Source organism: Lutra lutra, chromosome 1 (genome assembly GCF_902655055.1).
Source record: "Lutra lutra chromosome 1, mLutLut1.2, whole genome shotgun sequence".
Taxonomy (NCBI): Eukaryota; Metazoa; Chordata; class Mammalia; order Carnivora; family Mustelidae; genus Lutra; species Lutra lutra.
This window is the reverse complement of record NC_062278.1, coordinates 116,716,342-116,733,297: the sequence shown is the minus strand read 5'-3', so window position 1 is coordinate 116,733,297 and position 16,956 is coordinate 116,716,342. Positions and strand designations below refer to the sequence as shown.

At 35.8% G+C, this 16,956-nt stretch overlaps 1 protein-coding gene across 5 annotated transcripts in view; it reads right to left on the bottom strand.

The window, feature by feature from the left end:
• The window catches only part of OPA1 (OPA1 mitochondrial dynamin like GTPase), an 88,310-nt gene that overhangs the window by 49,059 nt on the left and 22,295 nt on the right, over positions 1-16,956 (bottom strand). For all 5 annotated transcript variants that reach the window (XM_047733233.1, XM_047733223.1, XM_047733253.1 and 2 more), the window contains 11 exons: positions 14,857-14,910; positions 11,700-11,804; positions 9,878-9,964; positions 9,067-9,180; positions 4,690-4,770; positions 4,489-4,563; positions 4,113-4,184; positions 3,928-4,027; positions 3,465-3,595; positions 553-625; positions 392-464 (listed from right to left, as the gene is read on the bottom strand). In XM_047733233.1, the coding sequence (XP_047589189.1) occupies positions 392-464; positions 553-625; positions 3,465-3,595; positions 3,928-4,027; positions 4,113-4,184; positions 4,489-4,563; positions 4,690-4,770; positions 9,067-9,180; positions 9,878-9,964; positions 11,700-11,804; positions 14,857-14,910 (965 nt within the window). The remainder of the gene's footprint in view (positions 1-391; positions 465-552; positions 626-3,464; positions 3,596-3,927; positions 4,028-4,112; positions 4,185-4,488; positions 4,564-4,689; positions 4,771-9,066; positions 9,181-9,877; positions 9,965-11,699; positions 11,805-14,856; positions 14,911-16,956) is intronic.

The window sequence follows — 16,956 nt, the reverse complement described above, 5'->3', positions numbered from 1 at the left end:
ATGACAAATAAATAAATAAAATCTTTAAAAAAAAAAAAAAAAAAAAGAAAATAAATATAAAATACAAGATGGGTTTCTTTAAAAGATAAAAATGTTAAGTATTGATTTTTAAATATCACTTAATAAGTAAAACTAAAGAGGTGTCTGTGTCATCTCTCAGTGCCCATAGTCCAAGGGGCAGTTTATCACACGAGCATGTGTTGTACCAGGTGATAAGCTGCTTCTCATTCTGAGTAGCTTGAGGACTTGCCGTTTAGATAGAGACCATTATTTGGGAAAAATTCTGGAAATTCAACGTTAAACTAACAGCTATAAAACAAACATTTAAGTGAAAACAGTTTAAGCTACTTCCTCAGTATAAAATTTTAAAATATTTAAACCATATACCTACTTCAGGAGTTTTGAATTTTGAAAAAATTCTTCTTCATATTCTCTTATAGCTTCAATGCTTTCAGAGCTGTTTCCTAGGGAAAGATGAAGGAGGTCTAAGAAAATTAATTTTATTTGAAAACAAGAAAAACTTAAATTATATTATAATCCCTCTTTGCATACCTTTTCCTGTTACAACAGCAAAATAACCCAGAGCTTTCATTGGGAAGAGTTTTCCTTCAATAATCTGCTGAATCTATTTTTAAAAGTGGGAAATAAATGTGAGATATATGTTTATGTAATTTTTTAAAGCACAACATACTATTCAAAAAGAAAATGTAATAATGCTGCACACATATATGTTCAGTGAAATATATAAATCTGTACAAAACTGTTAAAATGGTTATCAATCGCTATTTGAGGGAAAAAAATGAATATATTTAATTTCACTACACTAAAAGATACATTATTAAGACCTAAGATGCATTAGTAAAACCTGGAATGATGTGCAGTGGAGTCAGGCCTTAGTTCAATTTCAATTCCACCACTTACTAGCTACCAGGCCTGAAGAAGCTACTTACTTTTTAAAAAAAAAAATTTTTTTTTTTTTAGATTTTATTTATTTATTTGACAGATAGAGATCACAAGAAGGCAGAGAGGTAGGCAGAGAGAGAGAGAGAGGAGGAAGCAGGCTCCGTGCTGAGCAGAGCCCAATATGGGGCTCAATCCCAGGACCCTGGGACCATGACCCAAGCCGAAGGCAAAGGCTTTAACCCACTGAGCCACCCAGGCGCCCTGCTACTTTTTTCAAAATGACGTTGAGAAGATTCTCTGCAGCACTACGATACGTACCACAGTGCCAGGCAGGCAGAGGCACTCGATAAATGGCAGCTGTGATGATTATTTCCCTATACTCTTTTTCAAATAGATAAATTCTAACCAAGGTGGACAGTCTGATATTACTTTTAAAAATATTGGGATCCATTGGCTCTCATCTTTTTTAGGGTCAAAAACCCTTTTCTAAATGAAGTAAAAACTATAAACTCTGTCCCCAGAAAAATGCATATTTACACAGAGAACTATCATTCACACAACTGTAGTTTCTGCTCCCAGAAGCCCATTCACATTAACACTACAGGAAGAATCACTCCTCCAAGACAAGTTACACCCCTGAGCTAATGCTGCCTCTTTGGTATAAAAAAGGATTGATAGAAAACTTAACTGCATTTCAAAAGAAATACAAACTTACTATCCTAGGGAAGACGAGAAAGGAATGAACGAAATGAAGGGACATGGGAAAGAGGCACAGAATTCCCTTCCACTTTATTTCTACTTGTCTCCATACCAGGACCAGCACCATCACAGCAGGCCCTCCCCCTCAAAACACGGCAAAGCAAAGGTCATGGAGGCTGTGCAGAGAAGAGTTAACAGAGCAGGCATGAGACTGCGGTCCTTAGAAAGGCCTGTTTGTCCTTGGCTGGCATCCGAGGACCTCACTGGTAAACAATTCCCACATTGAAACAAAACCTTCCCTGCAAAAGAGTGGCTCATTGTGTGAGTAATGTGGTTTCTGCTGAACATCTGCTTTCCTTTGGGCGTCTGGAATTTTGGTACTTGAGGGGGCCTACATGAACAGCCCCTAGTAAAAATCTTAGGTGTTGAGTCTCTCATGAGAAACTTGTTGCTGGAGGGAATAAGCATTTCCTTCAGGACTCTCCCGGGAGAGGGTTCTCGGAAACCTGAGCCTGTTTTCCTCCAGATACCATCTCTTGTACTTTTGCTTTTTGGGATTCTTCTTTGTATCCAATCACTGTTAACAGATGCTGGTGTAAGAATGACTATGTGCTGAGTCTTGTGAGTCCTATGGAACTGGTGAACTCTGGGGTGGTCTATCTTGGGAACACAGCACAAGAGGCACACACGCAGCAAGTTTCAGGTGGGAAGGAGAGAAATTCTCAGCAGTAGCACAAGGGATGGGTACTTATACCTGAAGTTGTTCTATGGGGGATCAAGATATAATAATAACAGATGACAGCCACCATGTATATAAGACAGTGCCAAGCACTATTTTAACCACTTCACAACAAATATTTAATTCATTAAATCTTTGCAACTTATGAGATAGTACCATTAATATCTTCATTCCAACAGATGAGGAAGCCAAAAGCACTAAAAAAGTTTAAAATACCCAACATTATATAGCTAGCAAAGAGCAGAGCCAGCATTTGAAACCAAGCAATCTGGCTACAGACCCCATACTTTCAATCCCTGCCTTCCGTTTTTAGAACTAAGTAAAGAACTCGCTCTAAGTCATGACTTGCTCCCTAATAAGAGTTACAATGTCATGTTGAAATAAAACTCTCTTGTTGTTAGAAGAGAAAGAGGGACACTGAACCCCATGTATAAAGATGTATAAAGCTGCAGAATTTTAGAAACGAAAATGACCCTAGAGATCAGCTAGACTAATAGGATGGATTATGCACTAACTAGATGCAGAGAAGTAACAAGATTTGCCCAAGGACACACAGCTTGGTGGTGGAGCATGGATAACAACTGTGAGGCCTGAGACCAACCCACTGTCTTCCGTATTATAAAAGTCTGCTTCATAGTCTTTGATTAGATAGGAAAGGTAATGTTTGTTTGCAAAAAAAAAACCAACAAAAGAAGTATACACAATGTCCAGAAGGAACCTATAGTCTCACTAGGCCTACACTAATTTATAAACATTAACTTAAAAAAAATTTTTTTTTAGAAAAGAAACACAACCATCATTATTAATTTGTGGTTAATTAATAAGTGGTTAATGATCGTCAGCATATAAGATTATTTAAATTAGAGTAAGCAGCATTAATAGTTTTCTAAGAATTTCTGAAGCAAACAAACTGAAATTATGGAATTTTATTTAAACCTCAAAACTGCACTTCAGTAATTTACTTTAACTTTCTAATACTTTGTTTTTAATGAGAAGAAAAATCCCACTAAAGTATTCCATAAGTTTTTGTTTGCTGTATGTTTTTGTTTTTATCACCAGTCCCTATCACAGCTGAAGCTTATACAAAGAATCTGTTCTCTCACAATGAAGAACTTGCCCTCACCCTGCTTGGACTAGCCACGTTTTTTTCTGCCAGGTCTACTTTGGTCAAAACAAATATCGTCCTCCTTCCATGGGGATCCATTTGACTGACCAGGTCTGTAACAATGCTGCGTTCAGCATCCACAGATCCATCTGAAAAAAATTTGAAAAATGACACTGTAACAACTGCAAAGTAGACTTTAAAATTTCTATATGCTACACCCTTGTATCTATATTACAGTAAGAAAAATTAATACATTTATTTTAGTTATGAAAAGAACTTCTAGCTAATAAAAATCTGCGATGCCTACAATGAAATTTATCAAAATATTGCCAATATCAATCCTATTTACTAATAAATGAATGATTGAGGAGGGCAAGACATTTATCTTCTATGTTTATGTAATGTGCATATTTAGAGCAAAGCTTAGCCTGCTAAACAGGGAAGCATATCAGTGCAATTAAAACCTTTTGATAGGATTTACCTTGAATACACAGTATGATGGCATTAGGATTCTGCATATAAGCTTTGCTGATACTGAAAATAGTTTCCTTTGTGTCAGGAGCCATGCCTGATGTCACAGTCTTGAAGAAAAAGGTTTTAAATATCGTTATACATATTTTCCACAATAGGAACAAGACAAAATACATGTTCTATATATATACTTACATTGATCACACCTGGTAAGTCAACAAGCACCATCCTCTGCAATCCCGGGCCTTTTACATTTAAAGATATGGTCTACTCAGGGAAAACAAAACAAAACAAAACTCACCATGGGCGGCGATCTGTCAGGAATATATTCATGATATCTATGTTCTGAAAATTCTGTACCTCATCCATTTAGAAAGAAGTTATTCTTTTTCTGATCCTTTTATTTAATTATTCTAGAAAATTACTCACAAAATGATACATTATTTGGAATATTAAAAAAATCTGTGTGTTTTAGAATAGCTGCAATCTAATGAATGCCAATCATGATTTATCTCAAATCATAAACTCTGAATTGCCATAGAACATTGTCAAAATGAATTACAACACTTACCTCAGGACTAACAGTACAGCCTTCTTTCACATTTTTCCTCATTCGGAGTTCTATTTCATGTCTTAATGCTGCGAGCTATTAACAGAAAACAACAAAATCCTATGAAAATCTTCAACTAACAAATATTCCAGTTTAGTTGTCTTTCATAAGCTTATAGGAGTTAGAAGCTACACACATGAACCTCATACAAATTCTACTTACATCCTCCTCTTTGGTAAGATCGAACTCCCGAGAACTATCTTTAAACAAGGCCACATGGTGAGGACCTTCACTCAGAGTAACCTGAAATTAATGGAGAATCAAGATGTAGTAATACATTTACAATTCATATTGATCCCATAGGACTTACAGGGTCTAGAGCAGCCCACCGCACTGCATAAATCCAGGCATCCCCTCACAGTACACATAAAGGAACATCCCTAGGGGCTGTCAACATGGCAGTGCAGAGACTACAGAATTTTTTATCTGTATTGTCCATATATCTGTTGCATGTGCTGTAATTTCCCAACAAGACTGCTGGCTACTCTTGATCTTTCATGACCTAAAACAAAATGCTGCTGCCCCTATCCTTTTCCAGTCAATGCTATAAAACTACTAAGAACAGAACCATCAAACTACAACTTGAAAAACAAAAAGAAATCTTGAATTTAACTTCAAAGGTTAACTTAGGTAAAGGACAATTCATTCATTCAACTTCTATCTACTGAGGACTAACTGTGTCAAGTGTTGCTGGAGGGTAAACAAAGAACCTACTGTCTCTGGTTTAGAGCTCACTACCTCCTGGGAGAAATAATACACAGAACTAAATGGACAGTGCAGCAAAACCTAGGCGCACATAAGACTGACCACAGGGGAGCTAATGTAGCTTCTACCCAAGAAGTGAGAGACATCTGCATAAAGAATTCTCTAACAGCTTATATATCAACAGTCAGGGCTTTCATGAGAACTTCTAAAGTTCACATTCCTTTGCTTTTCAACTGCAGCTTTTCAGGCTTCTTTATAATGATCCAATTTTACTTTTAAAATACAATTCCTTCTACTGAGACTTGCTAAGAAAACCAACAAAACTTAGCTGTTTGAAAGCATCAGAGAGCAGCCATGGCATCCTGGACTGGGCCCAAGACCCCAGAGGATTTTAGGGGCATATTCCTATGGCTGTTTTCCTTTGGGGTGCTTGTAGATTTGTGGCACAGGGTAACGTAAGAGAAAAGGTTAAAACTGAAGCAGTCTTACTGGGTTGAGGAGACAAGATCAGAGATCAGAGGGTATCAGGCAGCCCTGGCTTAAGGTGCTAAAGCTCCAGAAAAAAACTGACAGCAGAAATCAATCTCCAAAAACCAAGCCCTACCTTTTGTCCACAATTTCCCCGTAACATGTTTGCACATGAGTTAGCAAAACAGAAAGAATCTGCTAAAGAGGCTAAATCAAGATTCTGGCAATCTGTCTACGGGAGACAAAAACATGGAGTTCAGAGTCTATCAAAGAGGAGAAGTCCTGGTAAATTCTAGAGAAGTAATGGTGAACTGGAAAGAAACCAGCCTTGTCTGTTTCAAGGAAATCTGTCCATGATTTACTCACCTGCCAGAAGAAAATGAATTCCTTCCTAAAATATAACATCATTCATAATGCTATTCATATAACAGCCACTATAATTAGAGTGCTGGTAGCAATGTAGAAGGTAGATTTACAACTTTTTTAGAGATGATTATGGAATAAGCTATGAGGTACAGTCAGACTTTCCCCCCACCAGAAATATCCCAAGTGCCTATCAATAGTAAGATGGATCTATAAAGTTTGGCGTGTTCACACAAAACCATGGAGCAATGGAAAAGAAACTGGTTTTACATAACATAGTTGAATTCATGCCCAGATCCAAAACAGTGCACTCCGTTATAAATCACACTAGATCGTTTGTTGCAGTTATGAACAGACTTCATTTCTGGAAGATTTTAGCACTAGCCTTATTATCTATTCTGGCCTTTGTTCCTGGTGATGTCAATTTTCTAATTCTCCCATTACTCTACACCCATCAGCTAAAGTAAAAGAAAAAAAAAAAAACCTTACGACAGCTTTCCCCCGAATTTATGTCCACAGATCTTTCTTGAGAGAAAGAGCAGATGTGCAAGTGAAGGGGTGGAAAGAGAGGCAGAGGGAGAAAGAGAATCTTAAGTAGGCCCCAACCCAGCAATAGAGCCCAACGTGGGGCTCGATCTCATGACCTTGAGATTATGACCTGAGACAAAACTGAAGAGCTGGACATTCAACCGACTGAGCCACCCAAGCGCCCCTATCTCCACAGATCTTAATGGAGACCTTAGTACGGCTCAGGAATCCTATTATATCTTGCCTTATCTCATCAACTCACTTCTGGAGTCACCACTTGCCTAGAAAGACTTGTTCACTCGATCTTTAATACCTACTCCCCTCTCATTACTTCACAGCTGATAATCTAGCCTCTCATTTCACTGAGCAAGTGGAAGCAAGCAGAAGGATACTTGTACATATTCTACTTAATTGCCTTCACTGGTAAAATGGCCAATTATTAGTCTTCATCTTTCCTGATTTGTCAGCAGTGTTTGACCTCACTGATCACCGCCTCCTCCTAGTTATTTTCTTGACCTGGCTTCCAGTACACACTGCACTGCCTGGGTTCCCCCTATTACACTGCTGACTCCTTGAGAAGCTCTTTTGTTGTCTGCTCCACCCTCAACCTCTTAATCTTGGGTATGCCCAGGACACAATCCTTCGTCCTATGTCTTCTCTTTCCTCACTCCCTCGGTGATCTTACCTAGTAAGACCATGGCTTTACATACCACCTTTAGATATTTGATTATGACATCTAAATTTATGTCTCTAGGCCAGGTCTCCAACTGCTACTTATTTGTTAATATCCCTTGCAAGTCCAAAACTCCCAATCTTCTCTCCAGAGCTAACTCCCACTACTCCAGACTCCCCCATATCAATTACATTTTCTAATTTATTCAGGCCAAAAGCACTGGCATCATCTTGATAACTGGCTCACACTTCTTCATATCAAGTATGCTAAGAAATCCTACTGATTTTGCTTTAAGAATCAATCCATAATCCAACCATCTCTTATCATCTTTGTGGCTAGTTCCCTGGTGAAAGAATCACCTGAACATTCCAATAGCTTCCCGTTTGGTCTCCCTCGATCTACCCATCTTACTTATGTCTATTTTCAGCACAGCAGCTACAGTGAGCCTTTTTAAAAAGTAGTATTATAGGGCGCCTGGGTAGCTCAGTCGATTGAGCATTCAGCTTTTGATTTTGGCTCAGGTCGTCATCTTGGGGTCCTGGGATCGAGCCCTGTGTCGGGCTCTGCACTCAGCACAGAGTCTGCTTGGCATACTCTCCCTCTCCCTCTGCACCCCTCTCCACTTGTATGCACTGGAGAACTCTTTCTCTATAAAAAAAATGTAGTATTACTCTGTTCAAAACCCTGCACTGGCTCCCTATTTTATTCAAAATAAAAATCCAAGTCTGTGCAATGACCAACAAAGCCCTAATGATCTGTTTCCTCCTGCCTCCCATTAGTCCTCTGATCTCATCATCCACTACTCTTCACTCTGCTCTAGCCACACTGGCCTTGAACACAACAGCCACCTAACTACCTCAGGGGCTTTGCACTAACTTTTTCTCTGCATGGAACACTCTTGCACTAGATATCCACATGACTTCTTCCCTCACTTTGTGCAAGTCTTGGTTCAAATGTCACCGTCTCAATGCAGTCTACTTGGCACCCTACCCTTACCTGGCTTCACCTTCTTTTTTTTGTGGCACAACAATTACCACCTTCTAACAAACTATGTAATTCAGTCATTTATTTTGCTTCTTATTGCCTGCTTCTTCTACTGGAACCCATCCTCCATTATGGAAAGGATCTTTGTTTTATTTAACTAACACACTGCCTTAGAACAGTGCCAGAGCATATTAGGCACTCAATAAATATTTGTTGAATGAAAGACTGTAGCCATAGACTTTTTTCCTGCGGCAATGAATGATGGATGGATGAACTGTGAGAACTTCTATATATTGCATGCTGAGTCCCAGCCTTTGTCCTCAAAGACTCTGCTACTACGAGCAATTGTTCCCTGTCCCTTACATCATCATTTTTACCTCTCAAACTATATCGTTACAGTTTGTAAATATCTTTCCCTTGACCCAACATATTTCAACTACTACTGCCCCATTGCTCCACTCTTCTTAGAGTAAAACTGGAAAATTATCTACATTTACAGACTCCACTTCCAATATTCTCATTTTCTGACTCAACCTCTCACTGATCTCACTCTGAATAAAATCCAGAGTCCTAACAATGGCTTAGTGCAGCTTGGTCCCACCACACCTCTGCCCTCCTCTTCCATCTCTCGTCTATCACCTGCTCCACTCCTGTCACACTGGTCTCCAGGCTGTGCCTGCACTGATTTCCACAATAGGACTAATTCCCGGGGCTATGTATCCATTCTTTTTAGTTATAACTCTTCATTTCAACATAACAAACTTCACTGCAGCAGCTACGTTCCCGAGGAGCTTCATCCAGATGGCCTACTGTCCTACCTTAACTGGAGAGCGTGTCATCATCTCCCCAGATCCTCGAGGGAATATCCGTGCTTGAGCAATCATTTCCAACACACTGGTTTTTCCAGCACTCTGGTCTCCAACCACAACAACCTTACCATAGAACAAATAACATCAGTTCAGATTTTTTAAATACACACTTTTACTTAAATAGATTTGAAATATCACTGAGATTTTTTCAGTCTTTTAAAATACTACAGTTAAATGATTTTTAAAAATCCCATCCATAAAAACAAAGATGGTCATTACCTCTATGCATACCAAAAATATAAACAGTAAAATATTAATTGGATCCAGTATTTATATCCAAATTTTAAACAAAAAGTTGTGCTAAATTAAACTACTACTTCTAAAACCAGATCACTCATGTTCTATGAATCTTTTCCGTAGCTAGCTTATTCATTATAAAGACATTTTCAATTCCATGATGTTAAATTTCCCTCATGACTAATTTAATCCACTGTTCCAATATTTTAGTTTCGTGGATGTTACAAATACATAATGCCAAGTACCTAATAACCTTACTTCATTACATATAAATATAAGTAAGCCAGTGGACCAAGAGTCAAACAACAGTCAATGCTTAAGACATCACCTAAAGCACATAAATAATATTATATAGGTAAAAAATATATATCTCTGTTTATATCTGTGTCATATGTCCATATGTATATGGCTAGACTGTATGTCTGAGTATATACATACACATACACACACACATAACTTTTTTAAAATCTGAAGTGTTCCTTTGCTGAAGAGCAAGCTCACTACGTATAAATTTTTCACTTACCCTTGGCAGATGATCTTGTGTATTGTAACTGGCATCATAATCAGATAGAACATCAAGAACTTCAGAATACATGTCAATCAAAGATTTCTAGAAAATTTCAAAAATTAATATGAACGAATTAAAGAAAATCAGATGTGTCAAGAGAAAAAAAGTTGATAAATCCAAAATGTTTTTCCATAATGATTATATTGTTTTTTTCTAATTACATAATATACTTTCATAGTAAAGCAGTATATAATAAAATTCCATTTTCTCTTACTCAATTTAGAGATATACTGATTTAATATAGTACATTAACTGAGGATTTCCTAACCTTCCAATTAAATGTTAAAAGAGGGAAGTTACTGTTTAATATTGAAGAACAAATATTAAATGCCCAACAAAGGAAGACCATTAACATCACAAAGGCCAAAAAAGGAGTCAGGTGACCAACTACAAGGAAATCATCCCCTATCAAGTTTGGTATGTGTATGGGGTCGGGGGGAGAGAGAGAGAAACTGAAGAAAGGATAAAAGTAGAGAAGAAATCACTAAGAAGACTGTTAAATCAGTAAGAATGAGTAAGTGTACTGTGACAGTTGTATAGACTCAAGTGTGAGAGCATCAAGGGCAGACATCCTGCATTGTTTCTCTCTCTAGAACCAGGACAGAACATGGTACCTGGCAAATACTTCAATAAAGTATTTGAACAACTAATGAACAAATAAACAAGTGAGGAAAAAAAAGACTACCATGCCAAGCATTTAATAATTAAAGGCAAGTTTCAATGCAAGGTAGGAACAAAATGAGGGCCAACATTTCCTTTCAGCTCGTAACACCTAGAAGTAATTAAATGGAAAGCAACTGCTATCCCTTCCACTAAAAAATTAACAAAAAATTCTTGAAATTTTCATTACCATTTCATTTTATGAGAAAAAATACCGTTTCTGAGGTGAACTCTCAAAATATATTACATTTGGACATGACTTTACTCAATTGCCACATGTAAATTGTGAATAAAGCCATGCTCTTTATCTGTTTTATGAAGTCATGATTTACAGTTAGAACTATTAATACATGTTGGTTAAAGAGGAACTACTTATCTTGGACCATGTTGGTTAAAGAGGAACTACTTATCTTTGGACCCTGGCTTCAGAATACATGTGCCATGACTTATTGATGGTTTGCTATATACAAATTCTGTTTACTTATATGAGATATACGTTAAAAATGTTACTAATTCGGGGCGCCTGGGTGGCTCAGTGGGTTAAAAATGTTACTAATTCAACTAATTCAGCACATACAGCTGGGTTTAGTGGGCAATAATGAGATTTAACTTACTGATAATGGTAATTACCAATGTGCTGATGATAAAAATACCAGCATACACTTTTTACAAAAATGCTGTAAAATGCCTACGAAACCTTCCAGAAGAAAACAGTAATTCTCATAAAACTGAAGAAAATGGACTAATCATTCACTGGAAATTTAAGATAGGATGCCAAGTCATATCTAAATGTCCCTCAACTCACAATTCTTATTTTATAACTGTAGAACTTAAATCAGCCTAAAGACAAATGGGGTATTTCTGAAAAATAAATTGATTCACAAGAAATAACTGTTAAAAGGATGAAGATTTTATGGGCCTCATATGAAACAAATATATGTAGACTATAATTTATGAAGTGTCTTAATATAGGAAAAGACTTCCCTATCTCCAAAGGATATCAGGTTAGAAAGAAAAGGATAGAACACATTACGGCTTTAAAAACTGGTATTGATGAATGTACAATGTGAAGTGGCAAAGTTCTGGAATTAGCAAAATTAAGGTAAACTGAAAATACCTTAAGTTTTCTGTGATGGATGCCTTTGTCATCTTTCTGCAATACTAATTTTCTTAATTCTTTGTTCTCTTTTTCTAACCGTTCCAAGATCCTCTGGTACTTTAACTGTAACAAAATAACACCATAATTACATAAGAAAAAGATGAGTTAACAATTTAATTAAGTCTAAATTAAAATCTTCCAAAATCCTGAAGTCATATCTTCTGAATTTAAAATGAATTATTTCATTTAAGAAGCTTCTTTGAAAATGCTGAGGATAAAATAAATTATGAAAATTCTCATACAAACAATGGAATTCGTTTTTCTATTATAATTTGGCATTTTCTTTGGAAAATTCTTTGCTATTTACATTGAAGAAATGGAATTATTTAAAAATAGTAAAATGTAAGAATTTAAAGAAGCAAGTTCTTAAGTATACTCTACTGAAACAGTATTTCCTATTACATCAAAAATTTAAGTCTTTACCATAGGGACATTTCACAAAAATTCAAATTCTTCCCATTCCCCACATTACTTTATGTTGTATATTAAAATGAAATAACAACAGCTTATGTACCTGAGCATGTATTATGTGACAGGCCCAATACTGAATGTTTTATTAGCATTAGCTTCCTGAAGTCTTTACATGAGGCAAAGGTTCCCTAGATTAGGGCTCTGAGGTTACGGATCCTTGGTAGCTTATCACAGGGTTTTGATTATAGGTCAGAATCGAGAACTCAAACTCTCCAAATTTTGGTTAAGTTTCCAAGGCCAGAGATTTCACATTAATTCTTAAAATACTGATATAAAAAGAGATTTTTTAAAAAGACTGATACATGTAGACAGCTTGCTTTGTCGAAGTAGATGCTTAGCTACACACTTTTCTTCTCAAATAAATGCAATCCTTTTCTACTTGATCTTCTCAGTTTGTATACTATCATCTCTTCTCTAAATATGAGCAATGTTCAGACACTATTAAGAATTACTTCTTCCTAAAACCAGCAGAATGTTTATGTCCAACTTATATCATGCCTTTCAAAATGGAAAAATCATCCTCTGGAAATTTTTAGGTTGTTGTAATCTTTCAAGAATAAAGTAATAGGCAATCAGGGGTCTATCCTCAGACAATGTCCAACTATAGTCAAATTTTAAAAAAGCATATTCTGCAGTAGAACTCAGTAATATGAGACAGGTAGAACAAGAAGCTAGATTCTACTATAAACATTTTTAAGTAACACCTGCTCATTTATACATTGTATATGTAATATATACAACAAAACTCTGACATAAATAGATCTTTGCTGTGTAATATGGTAGCCACTAGCCACTGGAGCTGTTGAGCACTCTGAAATGTAGTCAGTCGGAAATGAGATGCACTGTTAAATGTAAAATACACAGCAGACTTTTACAATTCAGTAAATAAATGAATAAAATACCTCATTACTATGTTTCTAACTAATTACATGTTAAATGATCCTAATTTGGAATTCACTGTGTTAAATAAAATATATTATTAAAATCAGTTCTACCTTTTCCTTTTTACCTTTTTGGAATGCAAAAATTTTAAATCACACATGTGGCATTGTATTTCTACTGCACATCACTGCTATGAATAGCTAACCCTAGGGTTTATTATATCAAGAGTCAATGCCCATGGCTGACACTACAAATTACACGAGTCAGAGTTGATATCAATAGATACACAAGGGTGGTAGGATTTACACTGGCTCATTTCTTTGTAAATATGGGATCAATTATGCGGATCTACATTTTCTGAGTATGGAATAATTCTTTGGTACAGGTGCCAATCTTCAGCCATTCTGCAGAGATGTGTTACTGAGCTGTCCTCCAAAGATCAAGACCAATAGTTCTCAAACTTAAGGACACATCAGAATAATCTGAGGGCTTTTAAAAAGAAAGATTGCTGGGTTTTACTTATAGAGTTTCCGATTCAGGAGGTTTAGGAAGGGGTCAATAATTTGCATTTCTAACAAGATCCTGGAAGGATGCTGATGCAACTGCTGGAGAGACCACACTTTGACACCAATGATTCCTAATCTCTGGCTGAACTGAAGATTGGAATTGCTTGGCTGAAAAGCCTTTAAAAATATACATGGAGACGGCCAGAACACAAGTGATTCTATGGTGTAGTCAGGCATGAGGATCAATGCATAGATATCAATGAAATCAATGATATTAAGAGAACCTGTGACTCAAAATATACTGTTTAATTTCATATAGGTTATCCCTTGTATTTCTTCCCTAAAAAAGAGACCCTCCTTAAAAAAAGTGTTAATTTGAAAGACAAAAACTTAATTATTATTGCACATTGTTCTTATCCATGTAAATTAACATAACTAGATTATATATTTCAATTGTATTTATATCATATAATAATCATAAAAATATATTAATTAATGATGGAGTGGGTGATATGGCAATTCTGCACTAGAATTTACCTACTCAATTCTGCACTAGAAATTACCTAGAAATTACCTACCTAATCAAGGTTTTATAACCAACTATAGGAGAAGAGCTTTTCAAATCAGTGCCAGAAATACATTTAGAAAAGCCATTATCTGATTCATTTTGGGATTAGAGAAGTAAAGGAAAAAGATGATTAGAACTACCGTAGACTCAAATCAACCTAGTAAATGACTTGACTTGAATTATTAGCCTATCTATGTAAAAATGCAAGCATAGGTCTATGTAAGAACAAGCCACTTTCCCCCACTTTTTTTTCCACAGCAGTTTTTCATTAAAATTAGAAGTACAAGATTCACTCAGATACAGGTTTTTACACATAAATGAGTAAAGCACACTCACCAAGTTTCTTTTTTATACTTTATTTCTTAATTTACTTTTGCATTTTTTTACATCTATAATAAGGTTGTATCATCAAACCACTCCAAATTTCGCTCTCTTAAAAAAATTCCATTATCAAACTTAAGTATAAGATAAAGTCCCTTGTTCTTTTTTCTTTTTTAAGATTTTATTTATTTGATAGAGAAAGAGAGAGAGCTAAGCAGAGTGGCAGGCAGAGGGAGAAGCAGGCAGCCTGATGCGGGGCTTGATCCCAGGGTCCTGGGGTCATGACCTGAGATGAAGGGAGATGCTTAACTACTGAGCCACCCAGGTGCCCCTCAAGTCCCTGGATCTTTCTATTCATCAGAATTACCTGAGTATGCAGAAGTTCTTCTTGAAGCTGGTCAATTTTCTCTTTGTCTGTCACCTAAATATTTAAAATAAATTAATTTTATTTCAGTAGAAATAGATTTACATAAAATGTACAGTAAGTTAAATTTTTTGAAAAGTATTTTTAAAAACTATTGACTTTATATGCATATTTAATCAAAGCAAATTTTAAGTTACATGATTTAATAAAGTAAAAAAAATCTGTATTCAACACTAAAATTGCTTATCAAAAATTTTTAACTATATTAATAGGTAAAAGCCTTAAAAAGCGATCCTTTTCCAGACGCTATTCTAGTCATTTCTGATGAAGGGCTCGTTAAAAAAATAAGAGATCAGCATATACAGTTACTATAGTTTTCATAGGTTGTTTTATACTCTGCCCCAGGCATTTGGATGCTTGGAGAAAAAGAGCACTGACACCTCCAGAATGTGTTTTGGGAACTTAGATGCATGTTATCATTTATAGTTACTGAAAAAATTCACTAGTCACAGTGTATACGTTAAGCATCTATTACCATTACTATTACCCATTTCTGTTCTGTAAGTAGAGAAGTATTTAATAAATCAAAGAACAACTTGTATTTTCAGAGTTTTAAGTAGAGCCAGATGCTTGTTTTTAAATTCAATTCCAGTGCAAGATCTGCTAACCCACAACAGAGTGAATGCATCAGTAGCAATAAAATTGAGTAAGGCAACTAACATTGATTTAAACAAATCTATTGCTGGAATCTATTGTGGAAACTACTTCCAATTGTTACTAATGCTAACAGTTCTAAGATAAAATATCCAAAACAACAAAGAACTTTATTGCATTAACAGGCTCTAGTCACAGTATAATTCAAAATATAAAACAACTGATCAATTTTATTAAAATGATGTCATTTATGACAAATCCATATAACTGCTCTTTGACTCCTTGGTGAGGTGCAGAAGTTGTCATACTCAGTCTTTCATAATAATTATCTAATTTCTGATAATCAAAGTTCATAAACATGACTTTATTTCATAGGAGATAAAACTCAAGGTGAAATTCATGTAAGTCCTGTTCACTTTCATTCAACAGTTATTTAAGCAATCAAGACATTATGGCAGCAACTACATGTGAGAAAATTTTAAGTGATTTACTTATTGAGATAGATATTAATAACTCTTATCCACACAATAAAAATGTATTTTGAGGTTTTAATTCCTCTTTCCAAATAGTTTCTCAAAACATTCCCCAAACTTCTTTTAAATAAAAATGGCAACGCTTGCTACGAACATAGTGTTTTTCCTTAAATCTCTGCAAATATGATTCAGTAATTAGAAGAAAAGACAATATAAAACAAACTTTGTATTACTGTTTTCTCATTCTTGTACAGCAAACAGACTTCTGGAGAAAAGCTTTTTCATTTGACTGTGTTTGTGTAAAATGGACAAGAATTATTAATAGGAAACCAGCAAGTCGGGAAGGCACCGACAACCGGAAGAACAAAATCTTGAAGACCGATGGAGAAATAAATAATTTCATATTGTTTTCATATGGCATGCCATCATACTACAATAATGCACTCATAAAAACTGTGCTATGCGGGGCACCTGGGTGGCTCAGTGGGTTGAAGCCTCTGCCTTCGGCTCAGGCCATGATCCCAGGGTCTTGGGATCGAGCCCCACATTGGGCTCTCTCCTCTGCAGGGAGCCTGCTTCCTCCTCTCTCTCTGCCTACCTCTCTGCCTACTTGTGATCTCTGTCTGTCAAATAAATAAATAAAATCTTTAAAAAAAAATATTGTGCTATGTCGATTAAATTCTCAATTCATTTTAAAAGCTAACCGTTCCATTAAAAACTCATCTGACTGCAGCTAATTAGTATGAAATATATAAGCAGTGTTAGTATAAACTGTTTTAGTTTTGAATGTGAGTATCAATGGCTTCATGCAATATACCCTAAATTATAATAGAAAAATCCACTAGTACTCTACATATGGGACAATAATTAAGTAACTGATATAATTACACCAAAATAGTTAGAATGCTTACTGTAAACCAAGGTCTATAGAAGGTTAACTTGGTAATTTGGTAACATAAAAAGGGTAAGTTAAAAT